Source organism: Colias croceus, chromosome 17 (assembly GCF_905220415.1).
Source record: "Colias croceus chromosome 17, ilColCroc2.1".
Lineage (NCBI taxonomy): Eukaryota > Metazoa > Arthropoda > Insecta > Lepidoptera > Pieridae > Colias > Colias croceus.
The window spans coordinates 5,998,345-6,013,379 of NC_059553.1; the positions used below are offsets into that span (position 1 = coordinate 5,998,345).

Here is a 15,035-nt window from a genome sequence, read left to right on the forward strand (position 1 = left end):
TTGAAGATAAAGTCTCAATATTTAACAATTTTATGGTTAATTTATATGATGTTCACGCTCCTATAAGACCAGTCAAAATTAAACACCTTCCTGCTCCCTGGCTTACTGACGATTTAAAAGCTCTTCTGCATAAGAAGAATATGTCCAAGGCTCGTTATAAGATGAAGCCGTCAGATAACAATCGAGACAAATATAAAATAATCCGTAATAAATGTAACACAGCTTGTAGAGATGCACAAAGACGTCACATACACACCTCTGTTGAAAACGGTGATCCTGCCAGGCTCTGGAAGTTTCTGAAATCATTGGGAGTGGGTAAGGATAGTAATTGTAAGTTATCTAAAGATATTTCTCTAGAATCATTAAACCAACACTTTACTTCAGTCTGTTCTTTGGATGTAAATATAAAAACTAAAACCTTAAGCTATTTATCTTCTTTGCCCCCTCCTAATTTCCCACCATTTAATTTTCGTTCTTTCTCTATCATTGAAGTTGAGAAAACTATATTGTCCATTACCTCAAACTCTGTCGGTGTGGATGGCATTAGTCGTAAAATGATCGTTCCAATCCTAGACATAGTCACTCCTATCATAACCCACATCCTTAATTCCTCTATCTCATCTAGTGTTTTTCCTCATATGTGGAAGAAGGCTAATGTTATCCCTCTTCCTAAAATAAATACTCCTAACTCCTTATCGGACTATCGGCCTATTTCTATCCTACCCTTTCTCTCCAAAATCCTAGAACGCCTTATCCAACAACAGCTGAGTCTCTTTCTTAATAAAAATTCCCTCCTCGATCCCTTTCAATCCGGTTTCCGCCCCGGTCATAGTACGACTACTGCTCTTCTTAAAATCACAGATGACATACGCTGGGGTATGGACAACAGGATGCTCACAGTTCTTATACTTTTAGATTTTAGTAATGCCTTCAATACAGTGGATTTTGATTTATTGTTAGGCATGCTTCGTTCCATAAACCTATCTCCCAGTGTTCTTGGATGGTTTCAGAGTTACTTGGCTGGCCGCCAGCAACGTATTCTTGTCGATAATTCTTTTTCAACCTGGCGCAACATATCTGCTGGCGTGCCACAGGGTGGTGTACTCTCTCCTATTCTGTTTGCTATATTTATTAACTTTTTAACGCCTCACCTAACTTCCCTTTATCATCTTTATGCAGATGACCTTCAAATATATACACAGTCGCCTTTAGCTGATATTAACACTGCCATTAATGATATAAACAACAATCTAAACAAGGTGTATGATTGGAGTGTTTCCCATGGTCTCAAATTAAACCCATTAAAATCACAAGCCATCATTATTGGTAGTCAGAGTCTGGTGGCTAGAATCAACTGGACTACCTTACCACCTATCTATATTGATGGCGTCGTTGTGCCTTACCGAAAATCGGTTAAAAACTTGGGCTTATATATGGACGAAACTCTATCATGGTCAGTGCAGTTAAAAAACATCAGTAAAAAAGTATTTTGGACAGCATCTAGTTTAAGAAGGCTGCGCAATTTTTTGCCTATTCCCACCAAAGTTATGCTTGCTCAGACCTTAATGCTGCCCATTCTGGACTATGCTGACGTGTGCTTTTCCAACCTAACCCAGGAACAACTCGATAAAATCGAACGTTTGCAGAACCTTGCCCTGCGTTTTGTATTTGGGTTGAGAAAATTTGACCATGTCACAGCATTTCGGAAGCAGCTTAAATGGCTACCCATCCGCCACCGCCGCAATGCTCATGTCCTCTCGCTCCTGTACTGCATACTATTTGATCCTCGTATTCCTTGCTATTTAAAAGATAACTTTGAATTTTTATCTGCCAGGAGTTTGAACCTACGATCAAATGATAACCTAATGCTACGTGTTCCTGTTCACTCAACTAAATTTTTTAACGCTTCTTTTACTGTTAAAGCTGTGCAACTTTGGAATGATCTACCCACCAGCATTAGGAAAGCTCAATCGCTTGAGTCCTTTAAAAATATGGTAAAGAATCATTATTTGCAAACCTGCTAATTTTCTGTGCTGTTTTTCTTTGTTGTGTTTTATTTTTAATGTTTTTGATATTGTTTGTGTTTTTTTTTTTTCGTTTATTTTGATTTGTATGTTTTTTGTATTAATTATTTATTTGCTTGTTATGTGTACACTATCTTCCCATATTTGTAACTGTATATTTCATGCTTTGTACTGGTTGCTTGGAAGAAATTGCTATTTAGCAATAAAGCCGCCAATTGCTTCTAATGTCCTTGTATTGTAAATTAAAAATTGTGTGCAATAAAGAATATATAACTATAACTATAACTATAAAAAAAATCTACGACGACACTAAAATAATGATTTTAAAACAATTATACTTTTATAATACGTGTATGTTCATCCGCAAAGCGCTACATAAAAACATAAATACAAATATTATATTCTCAACATCAAATCGCCACTATCCTAATAGACGAGCTAGCTATCTTGCCCTCCCGAAGATCCGAACAAATTATGGAAGGCGAACGGCAACATACGTTTCTATAACGGGAATAAATGTCTTTAAACCTTCAAATGGCTAAGGCCGCAAGCGACCAATGGCTGAGCTCGGTGGGCTCTGATTGGCTCATTTGAATCGGATCAACAAGAGCTAAAACGCAAAAAAGGTGGATTTGTATAAAAAGCACGTAATTATTATTATTACTGATGGTGACACTTGTGGCTCCGTTCGGATCCAAATACGGACGGTGGTGTGGCAATGGATCCACAAATACCAACCGGATCAACAAGTGAAAACGGATCAAATAATTACTAACTATATGGCACGTTTGATCAACATAGTGCCCATGGAGATATCTATATATATATATATATATATATATATATATATATTGCCGACTCCACCTTTTCCCCCATATTACTCGACTCCGGTTGCATAGATCTGGCCCGGAGTGGCAACGGCGCAAATATTTGAGCGACGTTGCCAAACGTATTCATGGAGAAATTGATATACTCAACATTTTTATTGCTAAGATCTCGAACTGAATCGACTCCGTAACGGCCGAAATTCAGAAACCCATAAACACTTGTTGGCTCCGTTTTATATACCAAATCCAAAGTCGTATGTTGATCATTATCATTTATATTATCAAAATTACAGCTTTATTTGATCCGACAAAACGAAACTGTATATTAAGTAACGTAGATTAATTTTTCGTAAACTCTACAGTATTTGTTGGCTCCGTACACAAACATATTATAGTTAGTTAATGTTCCATACATTGCTAAATCCGCCTAGACTAGACGAACTCGACTTCGTAACGGTTCAAATTTTGAAATGCTCAAATACTTCTTGACTCCGTTTTATATACCAAATCATAAGTCGTATGTTGATCTGTTCCATTTATATGCACTTGCATGACATTGACATGGGGATATGAAATTAGGGCTACCAAAAAATCTCCTGAGTTTTATGCAAGTTGAAGAAGTTGACCGTAATTCAATTGAAACTTATAGAAAATGTTGTGAAACTAAAAATACGGAACCCTAAAAAGATAGATATTTACGAACCTTTCGTCATACAGTGACGGTGATAATTCTCAAGTAGTATGCATCCTACAAATAACAACCTACCTCTTGAATCATCAGTAAAGATCAAGATAATTATCATAATATTTATTGACATGTAGCGTTCGCCTTTGCCCTGATTCTGATATCAATCTGATAAAATAATTAAAATGTTAGATTTAGGTCAAACAAATGACGACTCATATTCCTGCACAAATTATCCATTGCGGAGTAAATATGAGTGTACGCAGATCGCCAACACGTTTAACCACAAAAACCACAAAGCAGTGGTGCAGTGGGTACTACCGATGGATCGCATCCCGATCTATCGAAGCTAAGTTCGTTTCCTACGAGTTCTACGCCAACTGATACTCAAATTACTTACGGAAAACGGAAACAACCGCTAGAACAAGATTGCAGATTTAGTGATGATATGAAGGATATTCGGTCGGAGTTGAGCCGTATACCGTTACATTACTTGAAAAATATGTATGCTCAAATGAACAAAATAGTAAACAAAATTCATGAAAACATTTCTGAGGTAAAAACACAAATTACCGAAATTAAATCGTCCAACGAACAATCTTTGAATTTAATTCGCCAAAATACGAATCAAATCAATGAAATTAAGTCATGAGCATGTATGATAATTACTGAACAAAACATATTATTGAAGAGTACTATTTCTCAATTAGAATCCCAGATAAACCAGGGTGAGAGTAAAATAAAATTACTGAAATTAAATCTTCAATCAATAAATCAGTCAGTCATGAGCCAACTCATCGGGTTTTACGTCTAAAAATCAACTTCATATAAATAAAAACTTAATCAAGGAACTACGGGACAGAAAGAGCCGCGAAAAAAATGTAATTTTTGCTGGTTTCCCAGAATTGACATTTTATAACTCAGAGGAGAGGAAATCTAAAGACAACTACGAAATTTTAAAAATTACCTCACTAATAAGTTCAGACCTACCGAAGCCAGTAAAAATATATAATTATAAATAAGCTTAAAAACTTACTTCAAACTGTAGTACAGCTGGTGTTGATGGTATTACTACAAAAGCAATTAAATGCATCAAAGAAAAATTAAATCATACCTTAAGCGACTGTTTTAACCAAGCCATAATTCAAAGACGTTTTCCGGACTCGTTAAAAATAGCGAAGGTAACTCCTATCTATAAGAGTGGCTCAAAATTTGAACCTGGTAACTATAGGCCAATTTCGGTTTTGCCAGTATTGTCAAAAATATCGGAGAAAATTTTACACACGAGATTAGAAAAATATTTAGACTCATTTAATTTTATTTCAGTGCGTCAATACGGATTTAAGCCAAAAAGTAACACTCTGTCAGCGACTATGGACCTAACTATTTAAATGAAACAGAACATTGACACAAACAATATAGTTTTGGGAGTGTTTATTGACCTACAAAAGGCCTTCGATACCGTTTTTCACGAACTTTTAATAAAGAAATTAACATCCATTAACATTAATGGTAAAGCACTAGATATGCTGAAATCATATTTAAAAAATCGATAAATATTTCACAAATATACCAATTACATGTGGCATACATGGTTCGATTCTAGGCCCATTGCTTTTTTTAATTTATATTAATAATTTAAAAGATTTAAAGCTAAATGGTCACCTAACACTTTATGCGGATGACACTTGTCTGTTTTATTTTGTTCCCTCTATACATGATATGATAGCGCAAGCACAAAATGAATTAAATAAATGGTTTCAATGCAATCTCCTAAAAATAAATATATCTAAATTCAAAGCTCATAACAAAATTATTCCGCCATACGCTCCATTTAAAATTAACGGTGTTGTATTAGAACATAAAACCCACGAGAAATAACCTAGATTTGCGAATCGGCAGCTCTCTGAAATTGAATTATCACATCGACCATCTACAAAATAAATTATCAGCACTTCTTAGATCTCTGCGTAATATTACTTCTTGCATACCCCATAAATTACGCCACACCATCTACAACACGTTACCAAAGCCGCACCTAATGTATTTAATAGAAGTCTGGGGGAGTGCTTACAAAAATAAATTAGCGCCACTCCAAATTTTACAAAATAAAATCATTAAATCATCTTAAACTATCCTTTTTTAACTTCTACAAATAAAATCTACGACGACACTAAAATAATGAATTTAAAACAATTATACGTGTATGTTCATCCGAAAAGCGCTACATAAAAACATAAATACAAATATTATAATCTCAACATCAAATCGCCACTATCCTAATAGACGAGCTAGCTATCTTGCCCTCCCGAAGATCCGAACAAATTATGGAAGGCGAACGGCAACATACGTTTCTATAACGGAAATAAATGTCTTTAAACCTTCAAATGGCTAAGGCCGCAAGCGACCAATGGCTGAGCTCGGTGGGCTCTGATTGGCTCATTTGAATCGGATCAACAAGAGCTTAAACGCAAAAAAGGTGGATTTGTATAAAAAGCACGTATCTAATTATTATTATTACTGATGGTTACACTTGTGGCTCCGTTCGGATCCACATACGGACGGTGGTGTGGCAATGGATCCACAAATACCAACCGGATCAACAAGTGAAAACGGATCAAATAATTACTAACTATATGGCACGTTTGATCAACATAGTGCCCATGGAGATATCTATATATATATATATATATATATATATATAAAAGAAAGTCGTGTATGTTCCAACACTTATAACTCGAGATCTGCTGAACCAATTTTCATGGTTTTAGATTTGTTGGATTTGTCTCCGCCCAGAATAGCAGAATAAAATATAATAATAATGAAAACAACAAAAACTAGACCAATAAATATTTTCCCAAAATTTTGATTTTCGTATATGTCAATCATGTTTGACATTCATGCGTTCAAAAATGTATTGTGTGTAAGAGGTAGCGCGCACGAGCAACTTTGTCTCCGCAACTATTTTGTTTCTCCACCCATGGGCTAGTATGAAAGTGCGCGCACGTAGCGACGCAACTCCCCATACAATTGATGGGACTATGGGAGAGACAAAATAGTTGCGGAGACAAAGTTGCTCGTGCGCGCTAGCTCTTAAATAATTAAAAAGTAAAAAGGGTGAATAAACTTGTGTCTGTATTTTTTTAAATCAATTATTGAAAAGTGCAATTAAGGCAGATACATAAAAATTCCTCAAATATTTGTGTTTACGCGTGCTTTTAGAAATTGATAAGGTATTTTCGGTGAGGAAACTAACCAAGAAGGATAGTTCGATTAATTATTTAAAAAAAAATCTATAAAAATGTAAAAATTCTGACAATTATTTGTTGCGATTTCGTTGACTGCTTCAACTATAGGTATTGCGTTGAAATAATAATATTAAAGGTCCTACTCACGGTTCAACACAACCCACAATCTGCTGACACAATTTGTTGCAGTCGCGATTGAGCGTTCTCTACTCACGATTCATCCAACCCTCAATCTGATGACACAATTTCATTCCGCGTCACGTTGATGCCTGGCCTGAGCCCTGATGCTAAACCTTAACGCAATAATACGCATTATTAATGGATATATACTAATTTATGAAATATAAGATAATTATCTTTGTAAAGCTTGTATTTTTTCCAATTTTATTGATAGATTTCAAGGGCTATAAAATATAAACATCTTCCTCAAATATGTAAAAATGTCTTTCCCGCGTTTATCTCAAAACCGCCATTTTGCGATTACTGCATTCTTAGTTATCGCGGCAGCGCGATTGAGCCGAGATTGGAGCAATCAAAATACTCACGTTTCAACACGCACACAATCTGCTGAGACAATTTGTCTGGTTGCTTCCGCGCCGATGCAATTCGCAACATGTTGGGTGTTACACCCCCAACGTGCCCTCAACTATACTATTGACGACACAATCTGCCGGCTCACTGCAGATTGTGTCAACAGATTGTTGCTGAAATTGAATCGTGAGTAGCTAGCTTTATAACGTTAAAATTGAAACCGAGCCCCTGACTCATTCGGTTGAACCAAGCTAAATTGCGTTTTCAAGCAATGAGTTACATAGCAACACATCTTTCGGATTATTCCATGATGGATGTATATGATGTATGAAGATATATAACAGCATTTTATTTCGATGAGTAACACATAAGTATAAGTAAATAGAATAAAAAAAAAACAATAATTAGATACTTAATTACTTCATACACGTGCCTGAGAAAAATTATTGAATTAAACTACGTTTTGCAGCCTGGGATGTACTCGGATTAACTCTTTTTATTCTTTATCATCGTATTGCCTGTGATAGTCTCTAGGTACCTACAGTAAATTTTCGTGGATACCTTTTGAACACTCGCTGTCAACCATGCATGGTGATTGGCGGTTGATGGTGCCACACGGTCCATGAATCATGTTCGTGATTGCAACATAATGTCGGTCTGGATCGGTTTACAATATCATCTATTTTATCTGACCGAATTCTTTCGACTAACCAAATTAAAATGTGTGCATGCTGAGCCTGATTTTTTTCATTCGATTGAATACATCCATCATGGAATAATCCGAAAGATGTGTTGCTTTAATGTAACTCATTGCTTGAAAACACGCGTGGTAATGTCGAGCCGATCACTTGATAATTGTCCGGGAAGCAGCAGTTGAATAATTTCCATCCATTTTGGATTACATATAAATGTAATGACTTTCTTATATATTTATAAGCAAAAACTACAGAACGAGTCGTACTGTACGACGTTTTTTCTCTTACTGGGATAAATGGGACAGATTCGTCCAAATTAGCACGAATGTTCACCTTAAACACTGAGCCCGTATTATTTTTGACTAGTATCAAACGTTTCCTTCTTCCTAAGTCATTTAATATTGAAAAATATATTTTTTTCTTATCTTTCATGATCACACCATATGTCTTCATATGATAACATCTACACATTTAAATGTAAAACTATGCATTTATGATTTTCTTGCCTTGTAGTCTATTGTACTGTACTTTTTGTTATGTTAAATACTTTTTTTCAGGTCTTAGAATACAATCTACGCGGGGGCAAAAAGGCACGAGGCTTATCGACGATATTTGCATATGAAACGTTAGAACGACCTGAAAATATAACGGAGGAATCCTTGAGACTAATAAGAGTACTCGGATGGTGTGTAGAAATGGTAAGAATTGATTTTAACTGGAAAAGGAGTGTTGTGAGTTAGGACGCAGACGTAGTAAATTAACTTTTTCATATATGTATGTGACGATCTTATTTCTACGATAACGTCTTCAACAAATAAAGATGACGTTAAAAGGTATTTTTGAAACTATAAACGCTATCAAACGATATAAACTGCAATAACATTATGTGCTTTAAAAAGTACTAAAGATGATGAATGATGCTGATTTCCTCAGAGGTTAATTTGTATCTTTACAAATGCTAAGGTCAATCAGTTTTTATGTTAGTAAACATTGTAAGCTAGATAACTAACATGAGTACTCACAATCTATTATTGATCTCTCGCCCTATTGCGTTATACATGCATAATTGTGCTCAATCTTCTGCTAATTTTGCAATTGTATCCACTTTGTAAACAATAATAAGTATAAGTATTTAATTATAGTATATAAGTTTACACCTAAATATATACTTATATATATTTAGGTGTAAACTTATTTCTTAGTTGTTCTAATCATTTTACTATTGTTGATGTAAACATAAAATCGATTCTTCTCTACTCATATAGAGTCCATGACTCAAAATGCCAATGCTAAAATCATTCCAACGAAATTCATTTTATTTTATGGAGATTATGTAGTGAACTTTTTGAAGTGAAACTTCTTTGGGTCTTGGTATCACGTCATAGAGGCGACTTTTGGTATCTTTGAATTTTGCCAAAGAAGTTTCACTACTGACACGTGTGCTCGGCACACATGCTCTTTTTCTACTTTTCTTTAAGTTATTCTTATTTTCCAGCTGCAAGCGTATTTCTTGATAATGGACGATATAATGGACAGCTCGTCTACACGAAGGGGGTATCCATGCTGGTACAAATTGCCGGACGTTGGTATGGGCGCTGTTAACGACTGCAATCTCGTACAATCCGCTATGTATGAAATACTTAAAGTGTATTGTGGTAAACTGCCCACTTATAAGGATATCGTGCATTTGTTTAACGAGGTTAGTATGGGAAATGGGTATTAAGGGGTTGAAAGTAAATTGTATAGACATACTCATTGACAAACATATTTTATTCATGTACAGGAATAACAACGAAACACAGCATATAATACGGAAAGAAATTAATAAATAGAAACACAGATGAGATAACTTAGGGTATTTATTTAAGTTTATGTGTGTGTAAGATAATAATGCCTCAGCCCCCGGAATCACAGACACAATAGAAAATCTATTGTGTCGTGGTCTCAATGGGCCGCTCGGTGGTCAATGGCTTAAAAAGATTTACTGTCTGATAATATCCCACTATAAATTTTCTCAAAAATACATATTTTCTGATTTGCTTTTCTGAAGATGAATTTTATTCATTACATAAAATTTGTCATTTCTAAAGTAATAGGTACCTACATAAACGATGATATCAAAACGGCGTGATGTCGTGACGTTCAAAAGAATAAAGTGTTAATGCAAATGCATTTACTATCGCAACAATTGCAAAAAAAATGATGATTAGTTTTTATGTGTCATGAAGGTTATTTGAAATAGTTTATTTGTTGTTTTATAATATTTATACAAACCATATTAATTTTAAATTTTTTTATAAGATGGATATATGATTTAATTTCAGACGTTATTCAACACGGCTATCGGCCAACACCTGGACTTCACAATGGGCAATAGAAGCAAATCTGACTATAGTCTATTCACAAGAGAACGTTATGCCGCCATCGTCAAATATAAAACAGCGTTCTATACCTTCAAGTTGCCAGTTTTCTTGGGAATGCTATTGATGAATAATATGACCCAAGACACGTTTGACAGAGCTGAAAAAATTTGCTTGGATCTGGGGCATCTGTTTCAAATGCAAGTGAGTATTGCTCGTGTTACATAGTAGTATTAAAAATAAAATACATAATATGTAAATCAATAATGTATCAATCAATTTCTTCAAGTTACTGACATTACTGATTTTATTGCAGTTCAAAATATTTGACTATCCAAAAATTTTCATAAAATTCGGTATGTCTTTTTACAGTAAGTAATAAAAATATTTTGTATACATAGGACGACTTCCTGGACTGCTACAGCCCCGAGCACATACTAGGTAAGAAGGGTACAGATATACAGGAGGGTAAATGTTCCTGGCTGGCCGTTGAAGCGCTGCAGCGCTTGACACCGGCGCAGAAGAAAGTGTTCGTAGCTTGCTATAGCAGCCACGAACCAGCGCACATCGAGCGCATCAAGCGGCTTTACGAGGAACTAGGGTTACCTGAACACTACAGAACCGAAGAACGACAGAGATACGACGCCATCTTGAAAATGACGCAACAGCTACCGTCCGACTCGGGCGCCATGCCCGAATTGTTTATGAAACTATTGGCCATGCTGCATGATAGAAAGAAATAAAGTTTTTTTTATGCGTATTAAGAAGTGTATGAAGCTATTTGGTAATTAGTTGTAGTTATGCGAAATATGTGCGTATTTTTTTATCTTGATGTCAAAGTTTAAGGAATTGGTGTTTTTGGTTAGGATATTGAAATGTAGAAAGACGTTATCGATGTTTTTATATATGGTATTGTGGAAGCTGAAATGTTCTTCCATATATCAGATATATCATAAATATAGATATATCAGAAAGTGTCATTCAATTTTAGCATAGATATAAATGTTTTTATCATATTTTCTATAAAAGAGTCTCGATTGCCTGGTTAATTTTATACAGAAACAGTATTGTCTGAGGTGTCAATGTCTATGCGAATCTTATCCATCCATAATTTTGATAAGAAGTTTGTAAAGTTTGGTAAATCATTATATTTAAGAATTTACATTAATTGTTGAAGTTTGTATGGTTTGTTACTTCCATATGCTTTAAAGCCAAAGTTCTTTCATTTCCTTTACCAGGCAATCGAAGACTTACTGAATACCAAAATAATATAAAGACGTAAAAAATATTGATTTATATAAATAATCTACCTTTATTTAATTGACATATTTTCATCTATTTTTGTAATAATATTTTGGTTTGACAAATAATTATAAAAAAATTATGCTAGTCTGTCACATACATTTTAAGCATTTTATTAACGTTTAACTGGGCATTTATTAGTCAAAATTTATTTTTTGGGTGTATATTAACAATTTTTTATTTAAATGTCGAATTTTAGTAATTCAGGTATGAATAAAACGCGCTGTATATAAGTTTATTTACCAGAATATTATCCATTGACCTCTTTCTATTTTTGACCTATGTAAACATTTTTTTTCATTACGGTCGTAGGCACGTAAAGGGTTAAATAATAAGTATTGTTCATATGAAAGAAATTTTTGTTGTTTTTTTATTATTAAAATTCGGCACGTGCAGGTTTTTTAGACATTTTCCTGATTTTACCTATTTGACTGAGTTTTTAAATACATATAGATAATGGAAAGTTGTAATTTGTTGCGGGGTCAAAGATAAGTAATTTCTTGCATATTTCTGTGGGTATTTCTATAATATCTGTTTAGTGTAGAAAATGCAATCTTGCACTAGATATTTAACGAACTTTTAATATTTTTTTGGCAGTTTTTAATTAAGATAAACAAACAACCGTTTGTTTAATGTTTACTTATATACTGACCTCGATAAAAAATGTCGCCCGTAGTATGTAAATAAAAAGTAGCTTGTGTTATTCCATTTTGTAATAAAGAGAAAGAAAGGTCAAATTTTCACATTAATTGATAAGGTAAATTATGACGATTAAATAACACAAGTCAAGTCTTCAGGCGTTAACCTCTGAAGAAAAGATCTCTTCTAAGATTGCATTCTCTATCATGGTGCTAAAGTTATAAGGAAAAAATATTTATATTTATATATTTTTGTATGAAGCGCCAACGTATGTTGTATACTTAGGTACCAAATTAAATTTTTGTACCGGACATTCATTTTTATGTAGTGTTTAATCTTTAGTAAATACATAATACATTTATATTATTGTCTTTTTATGATAATATTCGGTATGTTATTGTGTAGAGTATGAAAACGGGTTTATGTTTGTAATATCTATTGTAATTATTATTTGTAGTTTACAGAAGTGTATTTGCCGATTAAGGAAAGCTGGCATCTTCACAGTACTCACACTTATGCAATTTTACTATACAGTATGTTCAAAAATAAATACGATTCTAGTTTAAGAGTAGACTTGAATTGTAAAATGGGTGCGTTGTAGATAATATGAAAGCTCTCATAATTTATATAGATAGGGAGGCGAGGTAGCTAAATGGCGTAATTCAACGGCGTCGTCGAGACTTATCAAAATCGAAAGAAAAAATAATTTCGAAAAGAAAAGCTTCTATGGTAAAAACCATTTTAGCGGTGGGTTTGGCATGTACGGATTTTCAAAAATTAAAAAAAAAACAGTTACTTGGGCATTCTCGAGCGCGTCAGATATTCATACTACGTATGCCCCAAGTGCCTCTGATAACAACGGTACACTAATCTGCCGGTTTGCGTGGTGGGGCTAGGCATATAAATTCGTCAAAAATGCACAAAAAAAAAAATTTACTTGAGCGCGTCAGATTTTCGGAAGGGGTGTTAAGTAGGCCCCAAGGAAGCTCCCCTTAAAAAAACTGACGATTACGGCGTGACGATAAGTTACGATGAATTTTTGAAAATGCAGAAAAAAAAGTCCTTTTTGAAATACTCGAGCGCGTCAGATTTTCATAGGGGAGGTTTATCTCGGTATCCTGAAAGCATATTTTCTTAATCTGACAAAAATGTTGGTGGGTTCTCTTAATCTGACCGAAAAAGGTTTGTGGGTTTCTTTTTTTTAATCATCGTTATTTCATATCAATCTTTCTTGACACCCTCAGTTTTCGAGATATACTCAAAAAACCGGGAGTTTGAGTTTTTATAATGCTTCAAGTAAAAAAAGTTTTAACTTTCGACAAAAATGAAAAGAGACCTTTTTTTGTAAAATAAAATTACCTTTTTTGTTTATTTAAACTTTTTTTTTTTTGAAAAAGTAAAATTCGCGACTTATATGCTGCAACGCGTTTTTCGGAAGATGAAATGGCTCCTCCAGACTTCCGGTCATGCGGAAACCGGCAGATTTTGTATTTTTAGTAAGTTTTAGATTATATTCTTCAAAATAAAAATAAAAACAATCGCGCTCGATAATGCCGGATTAACTTTTTTTTTTACAAGTTCGCGACCCTATAACTCGGCGGCGTCAAGGACTAATGGTCAGATTAGTTAAATTTAGTCTTAAAACTCTAAAATCAACCCCCAATATCTTAATCTGACGCGCTCGAGTATTTCAGACTATCGATTTTTTTTTACTAATCTGATCGTCTATCCTAGGCGCGCGTCACTACATATAGAGCTAAATAGTTAAAAAGGTTGTTCTATTAGGTCTAAGGTATCTCTCATATCTTAAACTGCCACGCTCGAGTATTACAGAAAATTCCCCTCTTCGCCTCCCTATCTAATATGTAAAATTACAATTTAAAAGTAACTCAATCGATGAACTTAATTATTTATTCTCATAATCAATTGTAAAATAGTATTGATAATCATTCAATTATCAAATAATAATTAAATTTAATGTCATATTCAAAATAACGATATAAACAATACAAATAACACATGCGCTCACTCCCAATACAATACAGTCGAAACCCTAGCACGTAAGAGATAAGGTTACATTACAATAAAAGCTGTTTTGTTCAGCTATGTATGAAAATTTTAACTAACGGCGTTTACATTTTGTTTACAAAACATATTAAAATTATTATATAATAATTTAACCTTAAAAAAATATTCTAATCCGCGTGCCGCAAAGTCGAATATAGTAGTATACCTAACGTCTTTGTTTAAATTACATCACCATGTATTTATAAACAATTGCAAAATAAAAACAATAATTATTGTCCGCGCGAGAGAGAATGGCAGACTTTTCATGATGCGTATGCAGTATGACGTCACGCCTCGCGCGTTTTCACAGACACTACACAATATTTGCAATGTGTAAAATGTAAATGTGTTTACGTTCCAGCTCTTCTTAATCGGCCCATATAACAAAGGGAAAAATGAAGTTATTTTAAATTGTGTATGACTGAATCAAATCTGTAATGTAAGTTTGGGTTTGAAGGGATTTGTGTTTATTTATACTTACAGTCAATTTATTAGGTACTTTTGTACTAAATAATGTTAATGTTATGTTTAATGAATTAATAATAAGAAATTTAATAAAATATTAATTTTATATAGATTTTTTATTTAAGTATTTCTTGATTCCATTATTTATTATTACACAATAGTGTGGCAGCAACTTCGCTTCTATCATAAAAC

At 33.9% G+C, this 15,035-nt stretch overlaps 1 protein-coding gene across 2 annotated transcripts in view; it reads left to right on the forward strand.

Moving 5' to 3' along the window:
• The window catches only part of LOC123698927 (farnesyl pyrophosphate synthase-like), a 28,643-nt gene extending 16,258 nt beyond the window's left edge, over positions 1 to 12,385 (forward strand). For both annotated transcript variants that reach the window (XM_045645753.1, XM_045645752.1), the window contains exons 4-7: positions 8,568 to 8,708; positions 9,506 to 9,709; positions 10,335 to 10,574; positions 10,772 to 12,385. In XM_045645753.1, coding sequence (XP_045501709.1) covers positions 8,568 to 8,708; positions 9,506 to 9,709; positions 10,335 to 10,574; positions 10,772 to 11,113 — 927 coding nt within the window. In that variant the 3' untranslated portion in view covers positions 11,114 to 12,385. The remainder of the gene's footprint in view (positions 1 to 8,567; positions 8,709 to 9,505; positions 9,710 to 10,334; positions 10,575 to 10,771) is intronic.
• The last annotated feature ends 2,650 nt before the right edge of the window (positions 12,386 to 15,035 follow it).